The sequence below is a fragment of the Maniola hyperantus genome, chromosome 18 (assembly GCF_902806685.2).
Source record: "Maniola hyperantus chromosome 18, iAphHyp1.2, whole genome shotgun sequence".
NCBI classification, from domain to species: Eukaryota; Metazoa; Arthropoda; class Insecta; order Lepidoptera; family Nymphalidae; genus Maniola; species Maniola hyperantus.
This window is the reverse complement of record NC_048553.1, coordinates 6515881-6541178: the sequence shown is the minus strand read 5'-3', so window position 1 is coordinate 6541178 and position 25298 is coordinate 6515881. Positions and strand designations below refer to the sequence as shown.

At 36.5% G+C, this 25298-nt stretch overlaps 1 protein-coding gene across 2 annotated transcripts in view; it reads right to left on the bottom strand.

Annotated features, from left to right (window-relative positions):
* Positions 1-20869: 20869 nt before the first annotated feature.
* Positions 20870-25298, bottom strand: part of LOC117990746 (zinc transporter ZIP1-like) — a 30968-nt gene continuing 26539 nt past the window's right edge. The window contains exons 2-6 of one of the 2 annotated variants that reach the window (XR_011237833.1): positions 24941-25203; positions 24020-24198; positions 23174-23508; positions 21190-22813; positions 20870-21120 (exon numbers count right to left, since the gene is read on the bottom strand). Coding sequence is in view for 1 of the 2 variants with exons in the window: in XM_034978234.2 (XP_034834125.1) it covers positions 22731-22813; positions 23174-23508; positions 24020-24198; positions 24941-25203 (860 nt within the window). In the remaining variant the exon portion in view is untranslated. Of the gene's footprint in view, positions 21121-21188; positions 22814-23173; positions 23509-24019; positions 24199-24940; positions 25204-25298 lie in introns of those variants that run through there. The other variant, XM_034978234.2, reaches the window with a different exon arrangement.

The following is a 25298-nucleotide window of genomic DNA, read 5'->3' as shown; positions in this document are numbered from 1 at the left end:
TGAACAAGCCACAGTGGAAGCCTTTAACAAGGCTTTGACGTGAAATGACGCAAACATTTCTAAGTGTTTTCTGCTTCTGTTAAACATTGAAACACGGAGTGTTTTAATTTCGTTGGTTTATAATCGTTCTTTTAATGCTCAATAAAAGAATCTACTTTTTAATGAAAGAAAAATTATGTAGGTACCTACCTACTACTTACAAGTGACTAGGTTATTTCAATGCTGGTAAAAAAATTGGGGTTTTAATGCAGTACATCTTGTATTATTTGGTTACATTATTATTCTTTGTATAATATTAGTTGTTTTATACAATTTTTATGCGTATTGTGTAATATACTGTTATGTATATTATGTAGACCATAATAATATTAATAATATTCTTTTGAATTCAATTTTAGAGATCCCAGTCAAACATCATCATCATCATGAGAGCAATTGAACTTGAACTCATAAGTAGAAACTAATAGAAAGAGACGTCTAAGTGTATAAGTATACACGTATAGGTAAACGGTGTATAATTTATTATGTCTTGATGAAACCCGCAACTTCAACAGCTATGTACATGAATTGAGCATTTTAAAAATCGAGTGGTAACTCTTTAATTTCCCAGGATAAAAAACAGGCTATAGGATTACTCTCCAGGTCTATTAACTATATTCATGCAAAAAATCACATTGATCCGTTGCTCCGTTGTGGTGTAAATGAAGGACCAACCAACAAAGAAACATGCACTTTCGTATTTATATTTACGTGTTATCTTTTGTCCCGCGTAATGAAAGCGTAGAAGACGAAATTGTAGCGCAGCCAAAACAGTTTAGCGAGTAGGCAAGATTAATGAATGCATACAAATTAGCGAGCAACAACTACCAACTATAACTAGTATACTTAAATCCTTTAACCCAAAAGCATATTCAAATTTCAATTACAGTAGTGTCAAGTTAGCCTCCAAGACACTAGCTAGTTACTAAGTGAAGACGTTTTAGGTGAAATTAGCTTAAACATGAAGCCGGTCTAGTGCACTTTGAGACTTTAAGATGTCTGTGACCGGTTTACATGGTTGAGTAATTCGTAGCTGTGAAACTAAAATGCATAATATTATAGGTACCTACTTATATAGAGTTTTGTATGTAGCTAAAACTTCTACTGTTTAAGTCTACTATCATCATCATATCATCATGAACCCATAGCCGGCTAACTACTAAGCACGAGTCTCTTCTCTGAATGAGAAGGGTTTGTACGCCGCTCACTGGCCAAATGCGGATTGGCAGACTTCAGAATAGGAGGCAGATCGCATTTGTGCTATCACCGCTCACTAGTCTACTATATTAGGAACTGGATGATGCCTGCGACTTCGTCCGCGTGGATTAAGGTTATTAAAAATCCCGTGGGAACTCTTTAATTTTTCGGGATAAAACTAGCATAATGTCCTTCTCCGGAGTGCAAGCTATCTCTGTACCGTACCGAATTTCATTAAAATCGGTTAAACGGATGGGCTGTGAAAAGCTAGCAGACATACAAACAGACAGACATACATACAGACAGGCAGACAGACAGACAGACATACAAACTGACAGACAGACACACTTTCGCATTTATAATATTAGTATGGATTTCACCATCGTCACCATTCGTTCCGCACATCGCGTCGTTCATTCGATTGAGTTGAAACTTTTTACAATATTTTGTTAACTAATGTGACATAGGGACAAAAACTACGTCACTGTATTTTACTAACCGGATTTTGATATGACGAAAGAAGACTAGTAAATTATGACGCGATTAAATAAACGCGACTCAACATTACGCACGACTACTTACAAAAGTAGGCTTATTTAGCCCCACCCTTGTGATAGTAGGTATAGATTCCACCACTGCCTAAGTAAACTGGATTCAATTGATTGCGAGTGATTTACTGAAATCCGCTGAGAAACTCCTTCCTTTATCTCTGAAGTTCTTCATCAGATCTTCACCAAGTTTAGTGATAAGATTCATCTGATAACATATGTCTAAGTATACAATAAAGTTAATGTACTTATATAAAAAACATTCGTACTCAGGTACTCTTTCTTTTTAAAGGCTAAAAAAATAGCCGAAATGCGAGATATTCAAACAGTAAATAAGATCTTGGCTAATTTATCGCCTTAAGCCGTAAATTACTTACATCCATTATTGAACTTGTTCTCCCAAATAGTGCTATATTACAACCCCAGTAACAATGGTAGCCATTTCCCCGAGAGGTTTTAATGACGCATATTTGGGGGATTGTACATAAAATCATTTTCATTGTAACCCCAAATGAGATCTATTGTTCGTCTGTATAAAGTAACGCAGGAAAATTACGAAAGTCCCGTCTGCCTGTGTCCGTCATTCAATGTAGAGTGTCACAAAATATTGCCGGATTTTTCGCACTTTAAGTATAACGGTGGTTCAATTTTCGGCTTTTCGTTTACATTTTTGCTCGCATAAACAATGAAAAGCAACGACCTCGACTTGTTCGTACTGAAAATGGGGCAGATCCTTTCATTTTCAAAACAAAGTAAAGCCATTTTGGATGTTTCATCATCATCATCATGATCAACCCATCGCCGGCTCAATACAGAGCACGGGTCTCCTCTCAGAGTGAGAAGGGTTTGGCCATAGTCTACCACGCTGGCAAAGTGCGGATTGGCAGACTTCACACACCTTTGAGAACATTATGGAGAACTCTCAGGCATGCAGGTTGTTTTCCTTCACCGTTAAAGCAAGTGATATTTTAATTACTTAAAAACGCACATAACTCCGAAAAGTTAGAGGTGCATGCCCAGGATCGAACCCCCGACCTCCGATTAGAAGGTGGACGTCCTAACTACTAGGCTATCACAGCTTTTTTAATCGTAGTTTTCGATGTTTACCTCCATCTATTCTATAACGGCTGAGTAAACTCTCGGTAGAATGAGACACTGAGATATCGACTGACCGATTCATCTTGCCTATAGTTCCTTGGCCCCACAACATAAGGCTTGAACAGACAGAAAGCGCGAGAACAGAATCATGCGACAACTACCAACAGATACCAGCAGACCAACAGATTACTTGTTTACCGCGCAATAAACACAGCACCACAGTGACTGATTTACAACCAAAGACATTTAATCTTTTAATCTACATATATAAAAAGAAAAGGTAACAGACTGACTGACTGACTGACTGATCTATCAACAAACAGCTCAAACTACTGATCGATTATGCTGAAATTTGGCATGCAGATAGGTATTATGACGTTGAAATCTGCTAAGAAAGGAATTTTCAAAATTCAACCCCCGAGGGGGTAAAATAGGGTTTGAAATTTGTACAGTCCATACTGCGCGCCTACTACGGCTCCTAAGCACACTCGGCTGTGTGAAAGTCTCAAATCTCAATACATTTAAATACATTTCAACTTCTAGGAGACACGTTAGACTCGTTGCCGTTACGTTGCGCGGCTGCTAATCGTTGTGTGTCTTAACCACGGAGGAGACAAGACAGGTCAAGATGTCAATCGGGGAGGGAACGCCCCGCACATCCGCATAGCCCCGCATAGATACGGGCGAGCGCGAGTGACGTGCGGGTCTGTGGGGCGTCCCCCCGCCTCATACCCCAATTGCCAACTCTACCTGTCGCGGACTATACATTCGCACAAGATGTGCCTAACTTAATAGAAAAAATCAATTAGGTATACCTACTTAGGCACTCCACACATAAAATTCTTGCGTCAAAATCACATAAATTATACATGTCACACACCTGGCTTTACTCACGCGTTTAGTTGACGTCTCAACCGTGACGCGTGCGCGAACTGAGTCCCTGTGAAAAAGAACCCCGGATGGGTTTGAAACTAGTCGGGCTAACGTCGACTGAACACGTGAGTAAAGCCGGGTGTGTGACATGTATAATGGAAATCACTCACGATAGTTTAAACGCTAAAATAATTATAAATTCTATTGTTTTTAAATTGAGGTCATTGTTTTTAATCATAAAATGTCATTTAAATCATGTAAATTGAATGCAATTACCTAAACAATTGACTATTTAAATGATGTTCACGATATGCGTTGTATTTAACAATTATTCACAAAATAGAGTTGGTATGTTCGGGATAATAAATTTACTCATTTTATTGAATAAAATAAATTGGAGGTTTTGTACGTGGCTCGTCCAAATTATATGTCCAACTAACCAATTTATTCTTGTTAATACCTACGCAGGTTGTTGTTGCCAATGATTCGACTAATTAGTAAGTACCTAAACATTAAAATTATATTTAATCATCCAATGACTATCTGGGTCTAAGCTGACAAAAAAAGGAGATATATTATTATTATTCATGTTTTCTTTCAGGCAATACACGATCACTAAGCACCATCCACTACGAGTAGGTAACTCAAAGTGATACTTTCTGTCTTCCACTAACTCCGTTACTTCGAGTCCTAGTAATATTATAGTAGGTACCTATAGTATAGCTTGATTGCGTGAAGTGAATGATCGTGAGTATCGGTAAATTTTAACATAAAGGTTAAATAAAATAATATACAAAAATTATAAGCCTTTTAATAGGTTCTGCTCATTTGCCACTTTTTAGACTCCAGCTCCCGTACACAAAAATACGCACCAGGCTTTGTTGCCAGTATTCGTTTTCTGTGTGGTTACTGCAATAGCACTGTCTACTGCAACTGCGTTCCTAGTTACCGGCCAGTCAGTTGCTAATCTTGTTTACTTTGAGTTGCAACTAGTATTAACTCCGTACCAAACAAAGGCAGGCGAAAGGTTTCAAAACACACGCTATGCTATCTCCCTCGTCAAAAATCATAAAGTTTCAGTAGCTCCTAGTCACGCAATATTTTAGTATATGCTTTAATTGTTATTTAACAGGTTTGACGTCGTTTGTACGCTGGAAATTCTCCACTCTTCCTTGTTCTTGCGACCTATCTTCTTTCGTATAAAAAGACTTTTCCTGACTGACTGATCTATCAACGCACAGCCTAAACTGCTCTAGGGTTATAAATTTGAAATCATGTCGCTAGATTTCTTTTGGTGATATGACGTAGGGACTCCATAAGAAAGCAATTTTAGAAATTCTATAGGGGGTTGAAATTGAGTATGGAAAATTGTATGAAAGCCCGTCATTTTTCAAGTAATATACCTACCTACCAAATTTCATAGGTACCCATGAAAATTATTCTACTCGAGTGAAATAAAATTGATACTCGCTAGCCGCCTATGTTGTGGACAGCATAATAAACTTGGAGGCAATTAAGAGGAATGTCCGCGGAAATTGAAGCGATTTCATTTCTTACCTCAAGCGGCGGAAAACATTAGGAGCGCCCGCTGATGCAATTAGGGTTAACTAGGAACGAAGGCTTTAACCTGGGCTTTTGTCATAGATCTTTGTAATTAATCAAAAGCGAGCGAAAGTGTAAACCATTTGAGCGCGTATAGAAAACTCTGGAGCTTGTTAGTACCTATAGGTTTTTGCGGTTTTTTGTGAATTCATACTGCATCCGTGTAGCTAATGGTGACAATTTTACAATACGGGTGCGCAAACAAAGAACGCGTTCTGGAAACTAAATTTAGTCCGCGACAGGTTGAGAAGGCAATCGGGGTATGAGGCGGGTGGACGACGACGCCCCGCACACCCGCCCGCACCGGTTTAGCGCAAGGGCTGTGTGGGTGTGGGGGGCGTTCCATCTCCGGTTGCCTTCTTGACCTGTCGCGTACTTATATATGCCGTCTAAATAAAGATTTTTGAGTTTGAGAGGAGAATTACAGAAACAACACCGTACAATACTTAAAAGAGTAAAAAATCTTTTGTCACTAACTAAACTAACTCATCGTAACTACGCTATTTCTGTGCTGTTACACTCTGTAGTGTGAAATGCTTCTGACACATCCTTCCTAATATAAGAAACCGACTTTGTGACCCAGTGGTTTTAAAATAAAGCTACTTAATAAGGGTTCTAATGTTTTTGCAATTTACACAATGTAGGGCATACCTGAATAAATATTGATACCTACAGTACCTACTCGGTAGGAAATATTGTACATCGACCTTTGGAAAGACAGCGGTTTCGTAGAGCGTTGTCTCTGTCGTCGAGACAGACAAAACATCACCTAGGTATGAGTGACAGAGACAACGCTCTACGAAGCCGAAATCCCTTTCTGAAGGTCGACGTACAATATTTTCTGCCGGTTACTGTACCCACATATTTAGGTACCTACCTACGCTGAGCTGATTAGGAGCCTATTTATGAAGTTATTCAAACAAAAAGTCCTAACGGAAATACAGAAAGAATAATATTATTTAATAAACAAGAAATGGATCCCGATTCATTTATACGCAAATTAATTGCAGTCGATAATGACGATAAATGCGATCCGTATACGTAATGAGTAATAATGACCGGCCACAGCAGCTATCGCGGTCATAAATTATAGTTTTCCTCAGTTAATACCAGCGCTGTCCATATAAATTACGATAATTTTTATTTATTCTTAATTGTAATCTTCAGTTCAATACAAATAAAATATTCTTAGCTATTTGCCTTTAATTTGTGTAAGAGTCTTCCCAGGTTACGCGCTTATACCTACGATCCGAGTCCGTGAAAATACGTTCCGAAGTAGTCATAGAACTATTTGTATCGTAGCTTATGAAATAATATGATGTAGATATTTTTTATATTCGTATTTTCACGGATTCATTGATTGTTGTCGACCGAGCGATCGCTTCTGTTGATTTTCAGAAATTGAACGTGTGATTTTGTAAGCTGAGGCGCAACGCTGATAAACGAAGTGGAAGGAAGCCAAAGTATGGCTACCGACTACACGTGTTAGTAGTTAGTACCTATACGTGAGTTCAGATATCAGACCTTTTTGACAACCTCCCTGGCGCAGTGGTGCGCACTGCGGTCTTATTAGTGGAAGGTCCCTGGTTCTCTGGTCTGGTGGGAGACTACGGCCGTGGCTAGTTACCACCCAACCGGCAAAACCATGCTGTCAAAGCGCTGCGCCATCACGCTCGCGTCTTCGCGCTCGGTCTGCGCTAGACCACAGTTCATTCAGGCCCGGCCCTGGTATCCGAATAGGCATATGAAGTATTTGAGCGATTCATAGAGTTACTAGAGAAGCTTCTTCTTTGGATGTTATCATTGCTATAGAGGCTAGACCCTAAGCCCTGAGGCGATAGTAGCCTAGTATAGCGCACAGCCCCCACGCTAACCCGTAGCAGGCGAGCGCGGTGACGTACGGATGTGCGGGGCGTCCCCCTGCCTCATGGCGATTGCAATCTCGACCTGTCGCGGATTATAGTTATATTGTTATAAAAAGTAATATTTTAGCATTTTTCTAAAAATTTAGAGTGCCTAATTGCTAATTACAGTTTTTCTTAGCTATACTATACTTTACATAGAAAATAATAAGCTTAGTAGTACCTACAGTATTTTTTGGTATTGCCGCTTGTAACTTGAACCATAAGCAGGCTTGGTCCGTGGCAGCCATTCCGAAAACACTACTTTCCTTTATTGCTGTACTCAACTTTTTGTAGCCTGATGTTTTGCATTCGCACACGATTTAACCACTTAACACTAACAACTAAAACAAATAGAGCAGCCATTTAATTTTCGATTGTACTACAAATACTTTTACTTCAAATTGTACTTATATGCCACCATTGATGTTGGAAGAGCCCTTCTGAGTCTGCAACTATATGGCATAGTTACGAATATCTTAATATAACACTGATTAAACTTTGTTGTGCATCCCAAAGCACAATATAAATCTGCGTACAAAAATCGCTCGATTGAAAATGATAAATACTTTAAAAGCATTCTTTTATTATAATCGAGGCAAAGCCACAGTGGCAAAAAAAAATTGTGCAAAAAACAAAAAAGAATGCCCCAGTTTAAGCATTTCTTTTTAGGTGCAAGTGGAATTGTCCTCCGTTTTATTGTTTGGCCGAACTAAAATATAAAACCCGAAAATTTTAGAGCCACCGTTGGAACTGGGTAATGCGGAAAACCGGCAATATTGTCTAATACCCCGGACTGAATGATGGACACAGCGCGGACGGGACCTCCGTAATTTTCCTGTCTTATTTTATCTAGACAACAATGGATCTCATTTTGGGGGTACAATGAAATTCATTTCATGCGCTTACCCCTAAATATACGTCATTAAACTCTGTTGTTTGAATTGATGCCGTTATAACGCCCTCGCTAATCTGGCACTATTTGTGAGACCTAGGTCAATAAAGGGGTAATTTATGAGACCATGTTTACGGATGGAATTATTCGAGCTTCAAACAAGTCAACACTATAACTAAAATACGTAATATAGTTACACAGCTGGATTTTTATTCGATTACATTATGCTTATCCCCTAATTGGTTTCTATTCGGCATCATACCAGAACTCTAAAGGGGGCATTATCTTGTATTTTGTAAGTTGATAAAAATTGAAATAACACATACAGCACATGAACAAAGTACGAACTCCTCATCTTAATCACTGGCTATTACCTATTTTAAGCGAATTAATCGGGAGGGTCAATCGACAATCTTCGGATTCGGTCCACGTAGCAATTAGTGGGGTTGGGGAATTGTCTCCATTGTATCTTTGAATGACCTAGTTGCTTTACAACGTCTAAGAGTAAAGTCCTTTTCTAAAACTCTTAAAACGGTGTAGGTATGATGAAACTCAAAAATTATAATCTGAATAGTCTACGAGTACTGCACAGTTTAATCGTTAAATCATCTTATAGAGAGTATATTACTATCGTAACTTAAACATTGCTACTTACTTCATAATTTTAATTTTGGCTATAGTAATTAATGCTTCTAACTATTTTTAAGTTATCCCTTAAAACAAAACTTGGAGCAATCGTCTGGCGAATAAAAAGACTACGTCAGCTTTTTATAAGGAGCCGCACATACTGGCCAGACATTTTTTTGTAATGTATGTTTCGCTGGCAATCCTCCGACATGGTTATCGGAGACTTTGTATTGCTTAACACGGTATTTTTTAAACCTTTTTCTTTTTAGATAGTCATGAAAAAGGTTCTTTTTTTGTACTGTGACCATGGTTTATAAGCTAAAGCCTTACGTTTTTTAACTTATTCTATTTAGACTGATATTTATATGCATATGTGACATATTATTCTATTAATATATTAGCGAGACATTACAAACGTCCTTTCCCTCTGACAGTAGGTCATTTTGTCCTGTCCGATCCCAATCTGTCGGAAAATTAACTTAAAAATCAGAAACTTTTCAATTATTTTAACTTTGGTGCATGGTGGCACAGAATACTTAATGGTGACTTCCAGTTAGTAAACTCAAGTTATCCCGTAAAAAATCTTGGAGCAATGAAAACGGGCAATATAATCCAGTGCGGACGGGCTACAGCCAGTTTCGTCGCCCATCCGGCCCGATTTGTTGCGTGTCAATTGTTTTTGTAGAACACGTGAACCGAATGCTAATCGCGGTTAATCGCGAGCGAAGTAGCCTTCCTAACTTTTAGTACATGGTAGGGAATTCTACAATGTCGTTTATTGGCACTTAAAGGCATGCCCTTTGAGTTTGTTAAAGCAATCTATTAAATATGCTACATATTACCTACTTACTTTTTATAAACAAAGATGCAATCAACATTTTCATAATGACTCGTTTTAGGTACTATATAATTCAGGTATTTCGATGGCTCTGGCACATTCACCTCCTAACTACATTCTAGTAGCTCTACAAACCGCGTTCGTTTCTTTACAGAAAGATCTACAACTAGCTGACCCATCCCGCTTCGCTCGCATGAAATTTCTGAAAATTATGAATGGTTAAGGGTCAATGCACTCAGCCCTCGATGGTCAAATAATTGCAGGTTCGACTTCCGCTAGTTCACATATAAAATGTTTTTAGGTCAACGGGAAAAGTGATAAGTGTTCCTTTTTTCCTTTTGAAGTACGGAACCCTAAAATAAGGTTTATTTTGAACTAGCTTATGCTCGCGACTTCGGCCGCGTGGACTTCACAAATTTCAAACCCCTATTTCACCCCCTTAGGGGTTGAATTTTCAAAAATCCTTTCTGAGCGGATGCCTACATCAGATGTCGTATGCTATCTGTATGCCAAATTTCAGCCCGATCCGTCCATCAGTTTGAGCTGTGCGTTGATAGATCAGTCAGTCAGTCAGTCAGTCACCTTTCCTTTTATATATTTAGATGAGGGTCGTCATTACATGTATGAAATTTCAGGTTAACTAGTGTGGGTACCAAAAGCGTTTCATATGATCTGCGCTCGTCTAATTCGGGTCAGTGGGTAATTGAATAGCTCGTTAGTTTGGCTGCTCTAACTTAGCTTAAATAGCGTGTTACGCTTAAAATAGTTCTGCGAATGCTGCACACTTGTAAAGCTTTCAAGCGAAGGGCTTTGAAAACATCAAACAGGAATGATATAGGAATTATATTGAGAACATTTAAAATGTACCTATTACTAGTGTTGAAAATGAAACTGAAAAATTCTTTATTTTTCTCTTTACATCGATTGCCTTAAAAAGAACGGACTGCTGCTGTTGAAATAGTAAGAACTGCTTTAGTTAGAAACTGTGCTCCAGATTAAGAAATTGCAAAAAATGCTAATTTGATTGTAGGTACAAGATATATCTCTGTCAGGTCAAGTCAAAGTCAAAGTCAGGTCTTATGACCTTAATGCTACTCACAAAAAAAACCTTTTTCCAAAATCGAAACAAAACCATTTTTTCTTGACGTTACCCGATTTTCAGGAGATTGAATTACAAACAAAATATATTATACTTATTAGAAAGCGATCCAGGACGTACCAGACCTTTGTTATTGTATAAAAGATGTAAGTTTCACACGTATGTTTGGATGTTTGTTTGGATCATGGTGACTTATTTAGCTATTATCTCCCAGAGCCACCATAATCCAAACAAACGTTCGTCCTTATTTTGGGGACAAAATGCAGAGAAACTTTCAGCTTTTGTTATTCATATTTTATGTTTGGGATGGCACTGGCCCCTAAGACACGGGGTTTCCTAGTTTAGGGGTCAGGATTCCAGAGAGTTGATTACTGTACTGAGTTGTTTAAATAAATAAATATTACATTATATTTTTTTTTTTTTTTTTTGTAATACAATAAAACTTAAAGCTAGCCTTATCTAATTATATTATATTATATTATATTATATTATATTAAATAACGAAGGTCTGGCACGCGCTGGCTCTTAGTTCATTACTATATAAATATTCGCGCAAAATAACGTTAAAATAATAATTTGCCCTAAGTAGCATTTTCTATTTAAAACGCCAGTATTGCTCGCAGCCGGCTCTACCAGCACTAGGCAGATGTTCCTTAAATCTTTACGCGACTGCGGGTTTTCATCTGCGCGCCCGGTTTTCACTAGCATCACAGGGTGTTCAGAAACAAAATATTTTTACTATTAAAATATTTTAAAATAGTACATTTTTTTTATTGAAAACATTACAATAAAATTTAAAGCTAGCCTTATGTAATTAATATGCAATTCATGCCCGCGTGGAATGGTTCAAAGAATACTGGTTGCATTTCTGCGCTGGACAGCCAGGCTGATTCGTTGCGCAATAAATGAGCCAGCCACACATATACTTCAAATACTACATTATCACAAAAAAATTGTCAGACAATCAAACACTCAAAGAAATATATCAATTTCAACTGGTTCCACAGTCAACCAGAATTGTCAGCTGAACATGAAACAAATTTTTTCAATCACCTTTGCATCTACCGCGTCTTATCCTCATTAAAAAGCGTGGTACCTATACAGTCTCATAGACAAATATTATGTTGACCATTTCACAGCACGGTCCTGCCCGTAAATGACTCAAAATACCTTATCATAAAAATATGTCTGTCATCAGATAACACAGTAACGTAGGTACAATGCCCTGCAATGTCCAATTAACACTACAACCTTGTAATCCAAGATATGTTGTCTCTTGTTCCAGCAATTATATTGCCTGAAGCATTCACAGCAGACGATGCAGTACATCAGTTGGAAGGTTTAATTACAGATGACCAATTCGTATCCCCTTTCACAGATAGGCACCCCTGTACAGTTTTAAGCTATTTCAATGAAATAAAAATAAATAGGTATACTAAGGAAAATTGTAGTGCAATAGCAGACCTAGCATAAATCCCTGTCCCTATAGGAACACTAATCGATATTCCTGCGGGACGGGAAATTATTCATCCTAGATCTACAGATAGATTTTTTTTTAAATAGCGAGCAAACGAGCAGGTGGGTTACACGATGTTATGTGATAACTACCGCCCATGGAAATTTGCAGTAGGTACTTACCAGAAAAACCGCCAATACGTTGTCGACTTTTCACGAATTTGACGAATGATACCGCAACGGTGGTCTCCAGATTAACGGATCCGATGGCCACAGTTAGTACACCATTCAGGGGGAAGGGAAGGGAGGAACTGGCTCTCCAGCTCGCAGCTGGAACACATGGAATGCTTTGTGGCTGGTTACGACTGGAGTGTGATCGCTATGGTGGATTTGAGATAGAATCCTAGCACGAAGCAGAAATTTTAATATATGTATGTATGTATATTATCTATGTTACGAGTATGTAGGTACATACTCGTAACATAGATAAGTATAACTACGAAAGTGAAGTTAAATAAAATTAGATAAAATATTATAATAAAATATACATTCTGTATATACCGCAGGTACAGTCGCCACCAGAAAGGCGTGAAATATCAGGTGATCTTTTAAGAGATTATCTTTCCCGCAAGATCATTTTTACCAGAGTAGTTTTTCTAGACCCAGGTAATAACATGATAGCCTTACTAGACTTTTGATTTTACATTTTACTTTTACTTGAGATTTTACTTATTTTACAATAGTTGAGTCGTCCGGCTTCGTACAGGTCGGCTTGCTCATTCTATAGACTGAACCTGAATGATACATTACGAAATGTGAATAATTATTATTATGTTAAAGCTTTCTCGTGAAATGTTCAAAATGAAGATTATAACTAATTCGTTGAATATTATTATTGCTAGAGTTGAGAATAAAGGTAAGTACACACAACGCAGGTCAACGCACATAATTATTATTTGACATAACTTTGAATGGGTTGCATGCCCAGGATCGAATCCTGAACTCCCCGGATAAGAGTCGAAAGTCTAAATCACTAGACCATCACCGCTTTATTGCTTTTGAATTTTATTTCAAGTAAATATGTAATAAAAATATAGAGACGAAAAAGGTATTTCAACGAAATCTAATACAATCATTCCGTCTAAATCTCTGAACGAAAATGTATGATAGATATGTCGTACCGACGGATGACGCCTTGAAGACAAGGACGAATTATCCGGGTTACGCCGACCCGGGTAATTTCCCCTGTGGCCACATCTTTGCATGCCCGTTTGAGCACATTCCAGCTAAGTGGCACATATCTGACACTTTTTTATATGAATCAATAGATTTCGAGACATTGTTATCAGCGGTTTAGTGGATGGGCTGTGAAAAGGTGTCAGACAAACACACTATCGCATGTATTATCATCTATAATATTCATTTGGATTAATTATCTTAGTTCGTGACTATTTATACGTCGTACTTAGTCTCGCAATTGCTGACGGACGTAACCACATTACTCGTATTCCGCAAAATTGTATGTTTTGTGATACAAGTTATGTAACTTTTTGAAACGTCGCCGGTTCAAACCCGACCCGTTACACTATTGTTGTACCCTACTCCTAGCAAAAGCTTTACGCTTAGTTGGAAGGGAAAGGGGAATATTAACTGTGATAAATATGGCTAATATTCTTTAAAAAAATGCGTATTTTTTTTAAATGGGTAAGTACAGCTTGGAGTATCGCTACTCTATCAGTTAAGACAAACTAAACGGGCACTTCACAATGCTCAGGTTCGTCGGGAATTTTATGACTTCTTCCCAAACTAACTTTACCTCTCATTCACTTGTATTTGCATGTTTTATTACTCTGGAGAACTGGCTGCCAACGGAATTAACTAAAATCACGTTGTAAGTGCAAAATTAAGCTAAAAATACTCAGACTCTCTTCAACTAAAATTGCTTGAGTTGGATTCTGATTAGATTCTAACCGTCGAATACTGAAACTTCTCTTAGTGCTTAAGGGCGTCTCAATTATTTCTGAGATCCAATTTTTGGAGTTTTGTCCATCCATAGAAACAGTAAATTTAGAGTTGGGATGCTATTAAAGACTACGATGATTATGCAAAATTTTGCGACTTTTGGAGACTATTTTTGAAATCTATTCATACAATAACTTCATTGTTCAAATATTTGCTTTTCGGGACTTTTATTTAATAAATTCCTCGTAATTAACATAAACACTATTGGATAACTACAATGTCTTCGATAGAAGCAAAATCGTAAACTGCTCCAAATATTTAGGTCTTTTGTTTTACTTACCTAAATCATTTCTTTGTAGTTTTTATGATGTGGATCAAAAAGTAACTGGTTTTTTAAACGCTATAATTTGATTTTTCTCGTTTCTTCAGTAATCTTAACTTTCACTAGTACGCCAGTCACCACTCACCACGTCCGCGTCAGTTTATAAACGATACTTTAGTCGTGAAAATGTACCATTGTTTTCAAGTCCTCTTGACTTGTTCTCAGCTAAAGTTACCTTAAGAAACTCCTCAAAACATCATTGACAATGGTATTATTAGTCAATCTTGAGGAAGTTTCGAGATTAATCGAGAGTGATCTTGTGTTTGACAGCTGATAACTTATCATAAGAAAACAATCGCCTTGTTTCAATTCATCAGTTTCATAAAGTTGAGAATTCTCAAGTAATGACCGAAAAATATCAGTGTCCTGCCTGTAATGACGTATGGAGTGGAAGTGTAGACACTAACTGTTTGCCTTGTAGGCCAGTAAATAGAGCATATTTTAACCGAAAAGTTAAAGGATCCCGTGGATCCGAGAAGCCCGTGATCAAATCCCCGATCTCCGAATAGGAGGCGGATGTCTTAACCACTAGGCTACATTATTATAGGCTATACAATAGATGATATTATTGATTCTACTTATTTTACTATGGTATCCTAAAAATGGAAGGTTAGGAAAGAAAGATATTACCTACTATGTCAAATAAATGAACGAAAAAATATGTTTTCGACAAAAAGCAATTGGAGGTTGCCACAGCCGTAAACAAATAGAATAATGCGGTAATATAATGGCATCATAAAAATATACCCAATGATATGTACAATAATGAGATTCATAAATTCATGAGTGTAGACAGTGGGTGGCATCAAATATTCACGTGGTGAAAAACGTCATCAGAATATTAAAAACTGTTTTCTTCTCATACAATATTATATGGAAAAGACGATTCCCTTTACCTTATTGATGGTATGGAGGAATTAAAAGAGAGATCGAACATAGTCTGACATTTTATGGAAAATGATACCTATAAATTAAAGTTAAGGAATAGAATTAGAAAGATTTGCCAAAGTCGTACCTTTTGAGGTTTGCCATGTCCACCACTTGTGTACCACCTAACACACAATGTTAAAAGATAAAGGGTCCATTTTTCGATCGCTAAATAATGTTTAACAGGAATTTTAACATTTTAACTTAATTAATTCAATGTCAAATTAGTAATTATCCTTCTGGAACTTGAAGGATTAAAATGTAATTATTTGATTGTCATTAGCCACAGTTATAATTTCTTCAGCAAAATGCAATTTCATAAAGCCCAAATATATTTTAACAAAAGAAGAAATCTCTGAGATTATCAACGTAAGTATACTTATAGCTCAAACCTCTAAGTCTAAAACCCTGTGTATGTAGGCAAGTTATCTCTATCACGTAAACTCCCATATAAAAGGATTTTCGGAAAGTTTAATATTACTTGGCTCTCGAAATCGATTTTGGGAACGCATAACAGGAAGGGAATAATATTATAAGTGTACTCGTTCTAATCGAATGTGTCGAGAAAACGAAAACAAGAACTCTATTACGCATTCCAAACAACTTTTTATTGGTAACATATTATACGTGTCTCCTGAAAGTGCCTAAGGTTTGTTCAGGACTACCCAAATAATCTACTGGCTTTTACAACTGTTTTTCAACCTACGCGCTTAAAATTATCTGAACTTATGTATGTGCTGTTAAGGTTACAAATCGTTTGATTATTCTGTTTGCAGGCGCTAAAGTAATGTGGTGAAATACCACATTGTTATGCATTCCTGATAGAATTAAAATACTTAGTTCCAAGTCCTTAATGGTATTTGCATTGTTATAACATAACGCTACTTTTCTTTCATGTTTATTTTGCTAATAGCATTTAATATGTAAATGTAATATGACCCGAGGTATAATGTATATTTTTTGTTGGCTGTGTTCTTACTTTTGCCATATACAATATGGCATTCTTAAAAAATAATATTATTGATCAGTAAAAAAATTAAGAGTAAAAAATTGGCAGTCAGTGGGGACTGCCGGCGAAGGGAAAACTTAAAACTATGAAATAACAGTGGTTTTTCTTGAGTTTTCAAATTATATGTAGTAGGTACTTATCAAAAATTAAAATTTTATAATTATTTATCATTAACATTAGTTTAGTTTCTATATCCATCGGTACTTTGATCACTTTAATGTCGGGGACGCGATCTTACCTAGAAGTTTTTACCCATCCCAAATCGCATAACGCGCCTAAAGCAATTTTCATCTTGTTTTAAGCCGTAAATTTAAAATGGTGAGATATGTTGTGGCCGTATGGTAATAATTAAATGCGGCAACGGTGAAAGATGTTTATTGGGAGCCGGCTTATGATCTACTCCCGCTTATGGACTAACAATAACAATAAATAAATCTTACATACTATTGTTTAAATCTTATTGCTTAACTACCTAACCTACATAATTTTGCATCACCTCTCTTTCAATCCGATGTGCAGGCAACCTACTTTGATAAATTGAGGAGTTGCATTTTTATGTTACAGCTAATATGAACATGCTACGTAACCATAAAAATGTATGCGGTTACCCCTCCCCTTAAAAGAAAAAAAAATGTTAGACGCTACATCGAATCAGAAGAAAAGATGATGACAATCACAAAAATAAAATCTAATGCTAAATAAAATTAAATTATGTAAGGAAACATTTTTTTTAGTTACTTCCTGTGCTTAAAGTGCAATTTATCTTATCTCTTACTTCGTATGGGCATACTTTTAACCTTACTTATATAAATATAAAAATCGTAATCTATTAAGTGCACAGTCAAGGATTTAACTTTTACAAAAGTTTCGAAAAATCTCATCATAATAAAATAATCTCAAAATAGCATCATAGGTATTAGATATGTATAAGTTGAGGTATCGATTTCACAAATCGACTTCAAAAGATTCTTTGACCTATCAAATCGTCGTCATCATAAGTATACAGCTGTCGTATAGCATCGTCGTAAGACGGTAAATATAAGGTTTCTATTCTATAACCCATAATAATACCTATTATTAAGTAAACATCTCAGGTATTCATATTTCCTGGACAGTCAAAATAAATCTCTCCTAGTCTTCATCTTCCTTTCAAGTTACTTCTTCACATAATACAAATAAATAAACAAATCAACAAACGCGGCGCGTACTCTCCTAATTAATATTTAACATAACATGCTTGCAAGCATTTTTCATAAGACTTATAGTCTTCATCAAACTTATTTCTTTCAATAAGTATTTCAATAGCATTCAACTTTTCATAAAAAATTCTAGGTCTTTCACTAACACCAGCGCGGTAGATAATGATCAAGAGTCTAGACAAATATAGTTGAATGAGGAGGTACTAAATATGCGCAAAACATCGCGTCCAAATAAATAAATAACAATCATCTTCCTACGTCAGTATGTCTCAATCCAAAATAAATAATTGTATATTTTATACCTAGCACTTCTACAGCCGAAGGGTGATCAAGCCTTTGGTTTGCAGAGTCCTAAATTGTTAAAGCCGGGTATAGCCTTATATCGTCAAAACTTGCACGAAACTAGACGAAAAACGTCTGTAGGGGAAAAAATTCTCCTTATTTCATATTCATTTCCTTGTATTTGCAAATTGCATCTCGAGCAAAACCATTGTCTCGTATAACAATACAAAATGTTCGGATACGCGTGTGTCTTTGACCACGCGATGACACCGTTATAATTCTCTGAATATTTCGATTTTAACATCGAATATTTACGAAAGAAGTAAGTACCTACTTATTCATTTATTAATTATCTATTATTATTTTAAACTATCCTACACACTATATAAAATCTTACTAATAAAGCACGAATGGAATTTATTAGTAGATAGTGGAACAAGTATTATTTGTTATAAAAAACCAATATTTACCTAACCTACGTACAAAATTAAATTAACTAGGTACCCAAGAAAAAAAATTACAATAGCTACACATTCTACCTATTTGCCCATTACGAGAGATGAATTGCACATACTTTAACTGTTAGCGACGCATTTCAATAGTCAATTTCGTGACCGCCGTGTAGTCGCCGTCGTCATCAGGACAGGTTTTGGTCATCAGGTCCGGAGGTCTGGAGTCTGCGCCTCTTCTTTACTGCATCTTAATGGGCCGGGAAAACCCTGGACTCCTCGAACTGGGCCGGGAATACCCTGGACACCTCCTAGTTTTGCCCGGGATAACCCTGGACGCACGATGATGCTGGGCCGATCAATGAAGCTTGAGATGTCTTCTGTTCATAAGCGATTCAATTTTTTTTTGGCTTATTTCTTGATGTTAGTGTTTCTTGATTTTTAATATAGGACGTGGAATTATTTTCTTCTTTTTGTTCTAATTGAGTCTTGAATCTTGATAATATTCTTTTGAAAATTGTGTAGTCTTCATCTTGATCGGTGCCCAGCCGGTGCACGCACTTAGATTAGGCATGCACCGACTGGCAAGGGTCGCCATGAGATATGTTGTGGCCGTATGGTAATAATTAAATGCGGCAACGGTGAAAGATGTTTATTGAGAGCCGGCTTATGATCTACTCCCGCTTATGGACTAACAATAACAATAAAGAAATTTTACATACTATTGTTTAAATCTTATTGCTTAACTACCTAACCTACATAATTTTGCATCACCTCTCTTTCAATCCGATGTGCAGGCAACCTACTTCGATATATTGAGGAGTTGCATTTTTATGTTACAACTAATATGAACATGCTACGTTTAAACTGACAATTCGTACATATTACAATGGTAAGAGTAAAAATTTTACAATGAATCACGTTTCAACCTTTTTCAGAAATTTTCATATAAATTAATGATTAATTCGTAGCAAGTGTTTATATTTTGTTATGAAATAGAACGTCATCGTATAAAGGACAGCGGGCGTAATGAAAAAAGTTTTTCGTTGAAACGGCCGAGTGTTGGGAGCTTTCCGACCCCATACCAGTTTGTATTGAAAATTGAAATCCAAATTATCAAAATTCTGCCATAGTTCTGACATATTTTTAAACAACCAAATACATAGACCAAAATATTATGTGTATTAGTTTTTTGTGTCATCAGATCATCATCAGATAGATTCTTGTTTACCTATAAACAATTTATACACAAGAGCAAGAAAAGCAGTTTTAGTCCGCTTACAGCCATAAAGAAGAACTTTACGAGCATGAGAAGTGAAAAATATATTTTTTGATAAATCAAGAATAGTACGGTCGAGATGGCAATCGGGTGGGAACGCCCCGCACACCCACCCAGCCCTCGCGCTAACTAGGTGCGGGCAAACGCGGATGACATGCGGGTGTGCGTGAGGTCCTTGTGGCGTTCCCCCGCCTTATACGCCGATTGTCATCTCGACTTATCGCGTACTAGGTACAGGATTTGTTCTAAAGTGCAAAAACCCGAAAAACCAATAAATACTAAAAATTCGAAATTCGAATTCGAATTTGAAAAGAAAAATTCCGCCCGCCGTAACCGTCCATATGTTTGAATTTTCCTGGGCGGATTGTATATCAACGCCATCTATGAATGATCACTTTTATTATTATTACATAGGTATGTACTTGGAAGACGGTAAGTTTCGATCGAGATTGTGTTTTTATCGTTTTTTGTTGAGATTAAAGGAGCGTCAATCCCTATCGTGTGAAAATATACAGTAATCGCAAACAGGTAGGTAGGTAGTCCAATCTGAAGTAGCAACATGGGGATTTTCGCAGATCACAGACTAGGATTAAATACATAATCCCGGCTGAAATCTGTTTTTTGTACAAAGCTCAGTCATATGCCTCGTGTTCAGATTGGACTACTTACCTACTTGTTTTGCAATATGAGCGTATATTGTTATATACATATTGAGACTACATAATAATAGGTATCAAGACTGCTTGTCCTGAGGCTCAAATAAATACGAAGCTGAAAGGTGAGTTTGTATTACAAATTATCCCTCGTCAACTGAATGTGAATTGATATGTTTTGATAAAACTTTTACTGTAAAGAGTCAAATCAAATGATTTATTTTTCTAAATATGGTAACTACGTAAACTATTTCAATGTGTATAAGAAAATTTGATAAGTTATTTACGGAATATATTAAGTACTTATATATTAATACTTCTAATAAGTTTTTCCACCCTTGAATTGTTTCCATCTATGTTGGTAACGGAGTAAGATTAAAATTACGTCGTTTCGTAGTAACCAGTTATAAAAAGACATTAATCTTATATTCTGTTACGAACCCGGATAAGGTATAAATCATATTTCGTAGCTGGTTACGAAAAATTGGTTACCAACGTGGCCGGAACCACTTGAATTTCTTCTGCTTTTGATGCATAAAATAAAACAAGTTTATAAATCAATAAAATGCATAATTTATTTACACAAAGCATTTAAAATTAATGTTTAAGTATAGGTACTTACAAGTTTTATTTTCAACAAAAATAATTAATTTGTAATAATATGACCTAAGTACTATATTGCAAATCTAAAATATTAATATACAAAATATACAAAAATGTATGTTTATATACTTAGTTTTGTTAGTCATTAAATATATCACAGACACACAAGTTGTTTTATTTTACTTAATGCATAATATGAGAGCCTACGATGAATTAATTGTCTCTCGAAGATGGATTTAAAAAATATTTACAGAATAAAAATATATGAGAGCCTACGATGAAATTGTCTCTCGTATATGGATTTAAAAAATATTTACAGAATAATAATTAAGGTAGGTAGGTAGGTATGTCTAACCATTCTACCTACACAAAGTTATATTATGCTGATACGGGGTTCAGCTATTCATCAATATAACATTGTCCAAATGTTAATAGGCACAACCTGCGCTTGTGCTAATTTGACGGCAATATTACAAAATTATAAGTTAGAAAGAGCTTTTAAGCTATGCCTACTATTAGCTGTTATTAGCGCATAAAAAAGACAAATTCATAAAAAGCAATATTTACACATGCATACGGCATTATTATAGATATCACAAGGAATATTTAATTACATTGTCTTAATATAAATCATAATTTAACAGTTTACTCTTAATCACTAAGGCGCAAGGCACACCGATAGAGTCGAAGTGCGGCGTTTTCCTTGATAACAAATTAAACTAAGTTTTATTTATTATAGCGCGGAACGCGGTGGCGCGTGTTAAGTCTAGGCGTCGTCGCCCATATCCTCCGTGTTTTATTTTCAGTAGGTACCTAATATTTCAATGTCAACGGTATGTCAATAAGTATATACATATATAAATCTGAGTTTAAGTGGTTACAAAAGAATCGACTCTGCTCCACTCCACCTATTCGCGCTAGCTAACGCTATAACTATTAAAATATTTATAACGTTAATAAGTTCTAACTATTTTAATATATTCTCTTTCATTGACATGGAACTTTACATCGATTGTACGTTTCTTGAGCGAATAGTCGCTATCTGTCGCTGCCTCGTCAGCGGTGGAATAGTGCCTAATAATAATATTATTATCTAGTTCGGCAAAGTTTGAAAACCCATATCCACATAGGTATTTGATTGCACATCAATTACCATTTCAAAAAGGTAGTATCACATCTCTGCATATTTAAATTTTAAATATCTTATGTTTAAGTTACAAACTAAATTAAAACTATGTATGTAACTAAGTCAAATATTTGCCAAACATTAATAGGCAACTACCTATAGGTAGAGACGCATAGTAAGTAGGTAATAATTGCAGAAAATTATTCGGTTCATCTCGAAATTCCCTGTACTCGTCATACTGTGACATCTTCACACTATAAAGACTCGTTCAAATTGGAGGACATACTTAACCAACTTGTTGGTGTTCAGCCTGCATTAGTTCACTAGTGCGTGTTCACGTCAACCCGCGGCAGCCGTGGTGGCGAACGCATTATGCATCCATCACTTATATCACAAAATATCTAAGTATAATAAATTAAGGTAAGTGATAACATCACTTAGTAAATTATAAATACAAGACCGGCCTGCGGTCTTCTATAGTGGTATACCTAGGTACTTAGATATAAAACTAGCCGCGCCTACCATCGCGCCTGCACTCGCGCCTTCGACGTGCACACGCACAAAATACGAATTACCATGTCCATGTCATGTCTTATTTTACTAGAAACAGTAGAACTAAAGTAGCCTAATAATCATTTGGACTGGCTGAATCTTAATAATAAAATAACTAATAACAACACTTTTATGCTAACGGCGGTCGTGGCTGTGGCCGTGGTCGCCACTCGAGTCGCCATCGCCTCCACCGTGCGAGTGACTGTGTGAGTGTCCAGCTGTTGACAAAAAAACTACGTGTTATATCTTCGAAATCATCGTTTGACTGATTAACTGATTTGGACGAAAGGTTCAGAGAAAGCTTGCATCTCGGAGATGAACATGGGCTACTTTTTATCCCAGAAAAACAAAATTAAAAAAAGTCCACGTGGACGATAATATAATAATAATAACATCTATTTGGTACAGTGATAGCTTACATCCTGAAGACGGACATAGGCCATATATCATCCCGGAAAACCAAAGAGTTCCCACAGGTTGTTAAAAAAACCAAGTGGACAAAGCCTTATAGGAATTATCTAATTCTAGTAGATAGGTACCTAACAAAATATTATGCAAAATTATAGGTAAGTACTTACTCAACACCTGCAATCCGAACATCAATCCGAAACCAGCGACCGCAGCAATGTACTGAAGGATGCCTTCTCTGTCATTCTTCCAGATTTCAAAGAATATGACGTATAGAAGGGTTCCAGATGCCAGGCCTTGCAGCACTACGGAGTAAACTCCGGCTGCCGTCGCGCCTTCACCTCCAACCAGGAGGATACCGATGGCTATACCCAGAGGTGACACAATGGCGTACACAACGATGTATACCACAGTCAGCCATGTTTTAGTACGGATTGCTACAAGTTCTACGCTTATGCAGAAGGCAATGACGAGCTTGTGGGCTGCTACGGCGCCTAACATGTACCTGTGAACAAAACATTAAAATCAAACAATTTAGGCAATGAAAGTTTGTTAGTGATTCTCTCAAATTGTTATAGGTATATTATGTAGTTTTAGATTTAACTATCTGGCATATGGGTGATATCCCTCGTTCAACAAACTCTAATAGATACTAATTCAGTATTTTCAGTTCAATGCAGAATTATGATAATATTACAGGTCTGGGTGGAAAGATTAAAATTCAGAAGAGACAAATTTTTTAAAATACTGGATTCTATATTTTGTATGTTGATTTCAGCGTCATCTAGTAGCAAGTAGTAATACCTTATAGCAAATTATGTTTTTCTACTCAACAATAGATGGCGCTAGCAGTCTTGTATAGCTTATAGTAAATTATTTTTATTTACTTTTTGAACCGAATTACATTTTGAATAATAATATTTTTTATAAATAAAAATCATTTATGCTTCATGGCTTATGTAACTAGGAAATAACAAAATTAAACTGTTCAAAATACATGTCACTAAGAAGCTTACCAAACGTGTGCAGTGCTGGATTCTAAGCCAACGGCGAGACCCTCGAAGAGTTCGTGTATGGAGAGGGCCAGCACCACGAGTAGACCTCGAATGGCTGAGTTTACGCTATCTACTTGGTTTAGAGGAATGTGACTATGACCGTGTCCGCCGTGGTTGTGGCTGTGGCTTACTTCTATATCCTGAAAAAATCAGTTAAAATTACTCAAAATCAAAAACGTTAAGTTAGGTAGGTACCTAGGTACAAGTTAGTAAGAAGCCGAGGTAGGTTAGTATGTACCTACTCACTAATTTTGAATCGTCTGGCGGAAAATTATGTTTAATTTGGTATGATAATCTAAAACACAAGTTCTAAAAGAAAAAGATTATTAAAGAAAACTTCGTAAATTAATGCAACCTACGCTAAAATAGCAAAAATATTGAAATAAAGCCTGGCGCCCTAATTGTGACCGAAAGCCACCTTATTTATGAACTAAGAAAAATAAAAGGCGAAATATTATAAAAATCAATAAAATTAATAAATGTTTCAGTAGATTTCGCTTGTTTCACAATTTGATTTCACATTTTGACAGAAATCTGGGATATTAGCGGAACCTATGGACTAAGAGCCAGTGCGTACCAGCCTGCCGTAGTCCAAACGCAACAGTATAAGAATAATCATTAATAACCCAACGCTGGCTCATAATAATTATCTATAGGTAAGCACGCGCCTTCTCTCAGAATTAGGATATAGGAATAAGAACCTACTATCATCCGGTTATTATTTCTTGTAATATCACCATGTCACAATTCAGAACTATGTATTTAGAGCAATTAATATTAAATTTCACACCCACACTTTTTCATTTTGGCTTTAGTTATTGTAGATGGACTGATCATGATGATGATTGTAGTAGATAATTTTGTAAGTAATCTGAATCTTACCTTATTTTTTTTAATCGAGTTTGGGTCAATAAGATCGGCAGTGGAGTTCGTAACACTCTTCGTTCCGTTCTCCTTTCCGCCAACACTAATTTGACTCCTCCGTACACTCAGGTTCCTCACTAACGGAGAAGCTTGACCGCTCTTCCGTTCTCTTCTACGTAAGTAGATGTGCACGAGCTCCTCGACTAGGTACATAACGAAGAAGCCGCATATCATCAGTAGAGGTGCCAGTGCGAAATCGAACTCTTTCATACGGCCATCCTCTGAAACAAAAGATGACAACCATTAGAAAAATAGAGGTTGGCAGGAAGTGGCTAGATGAGATAGGCTGAGGACCGGGTGTCATGGCGCACTTTAG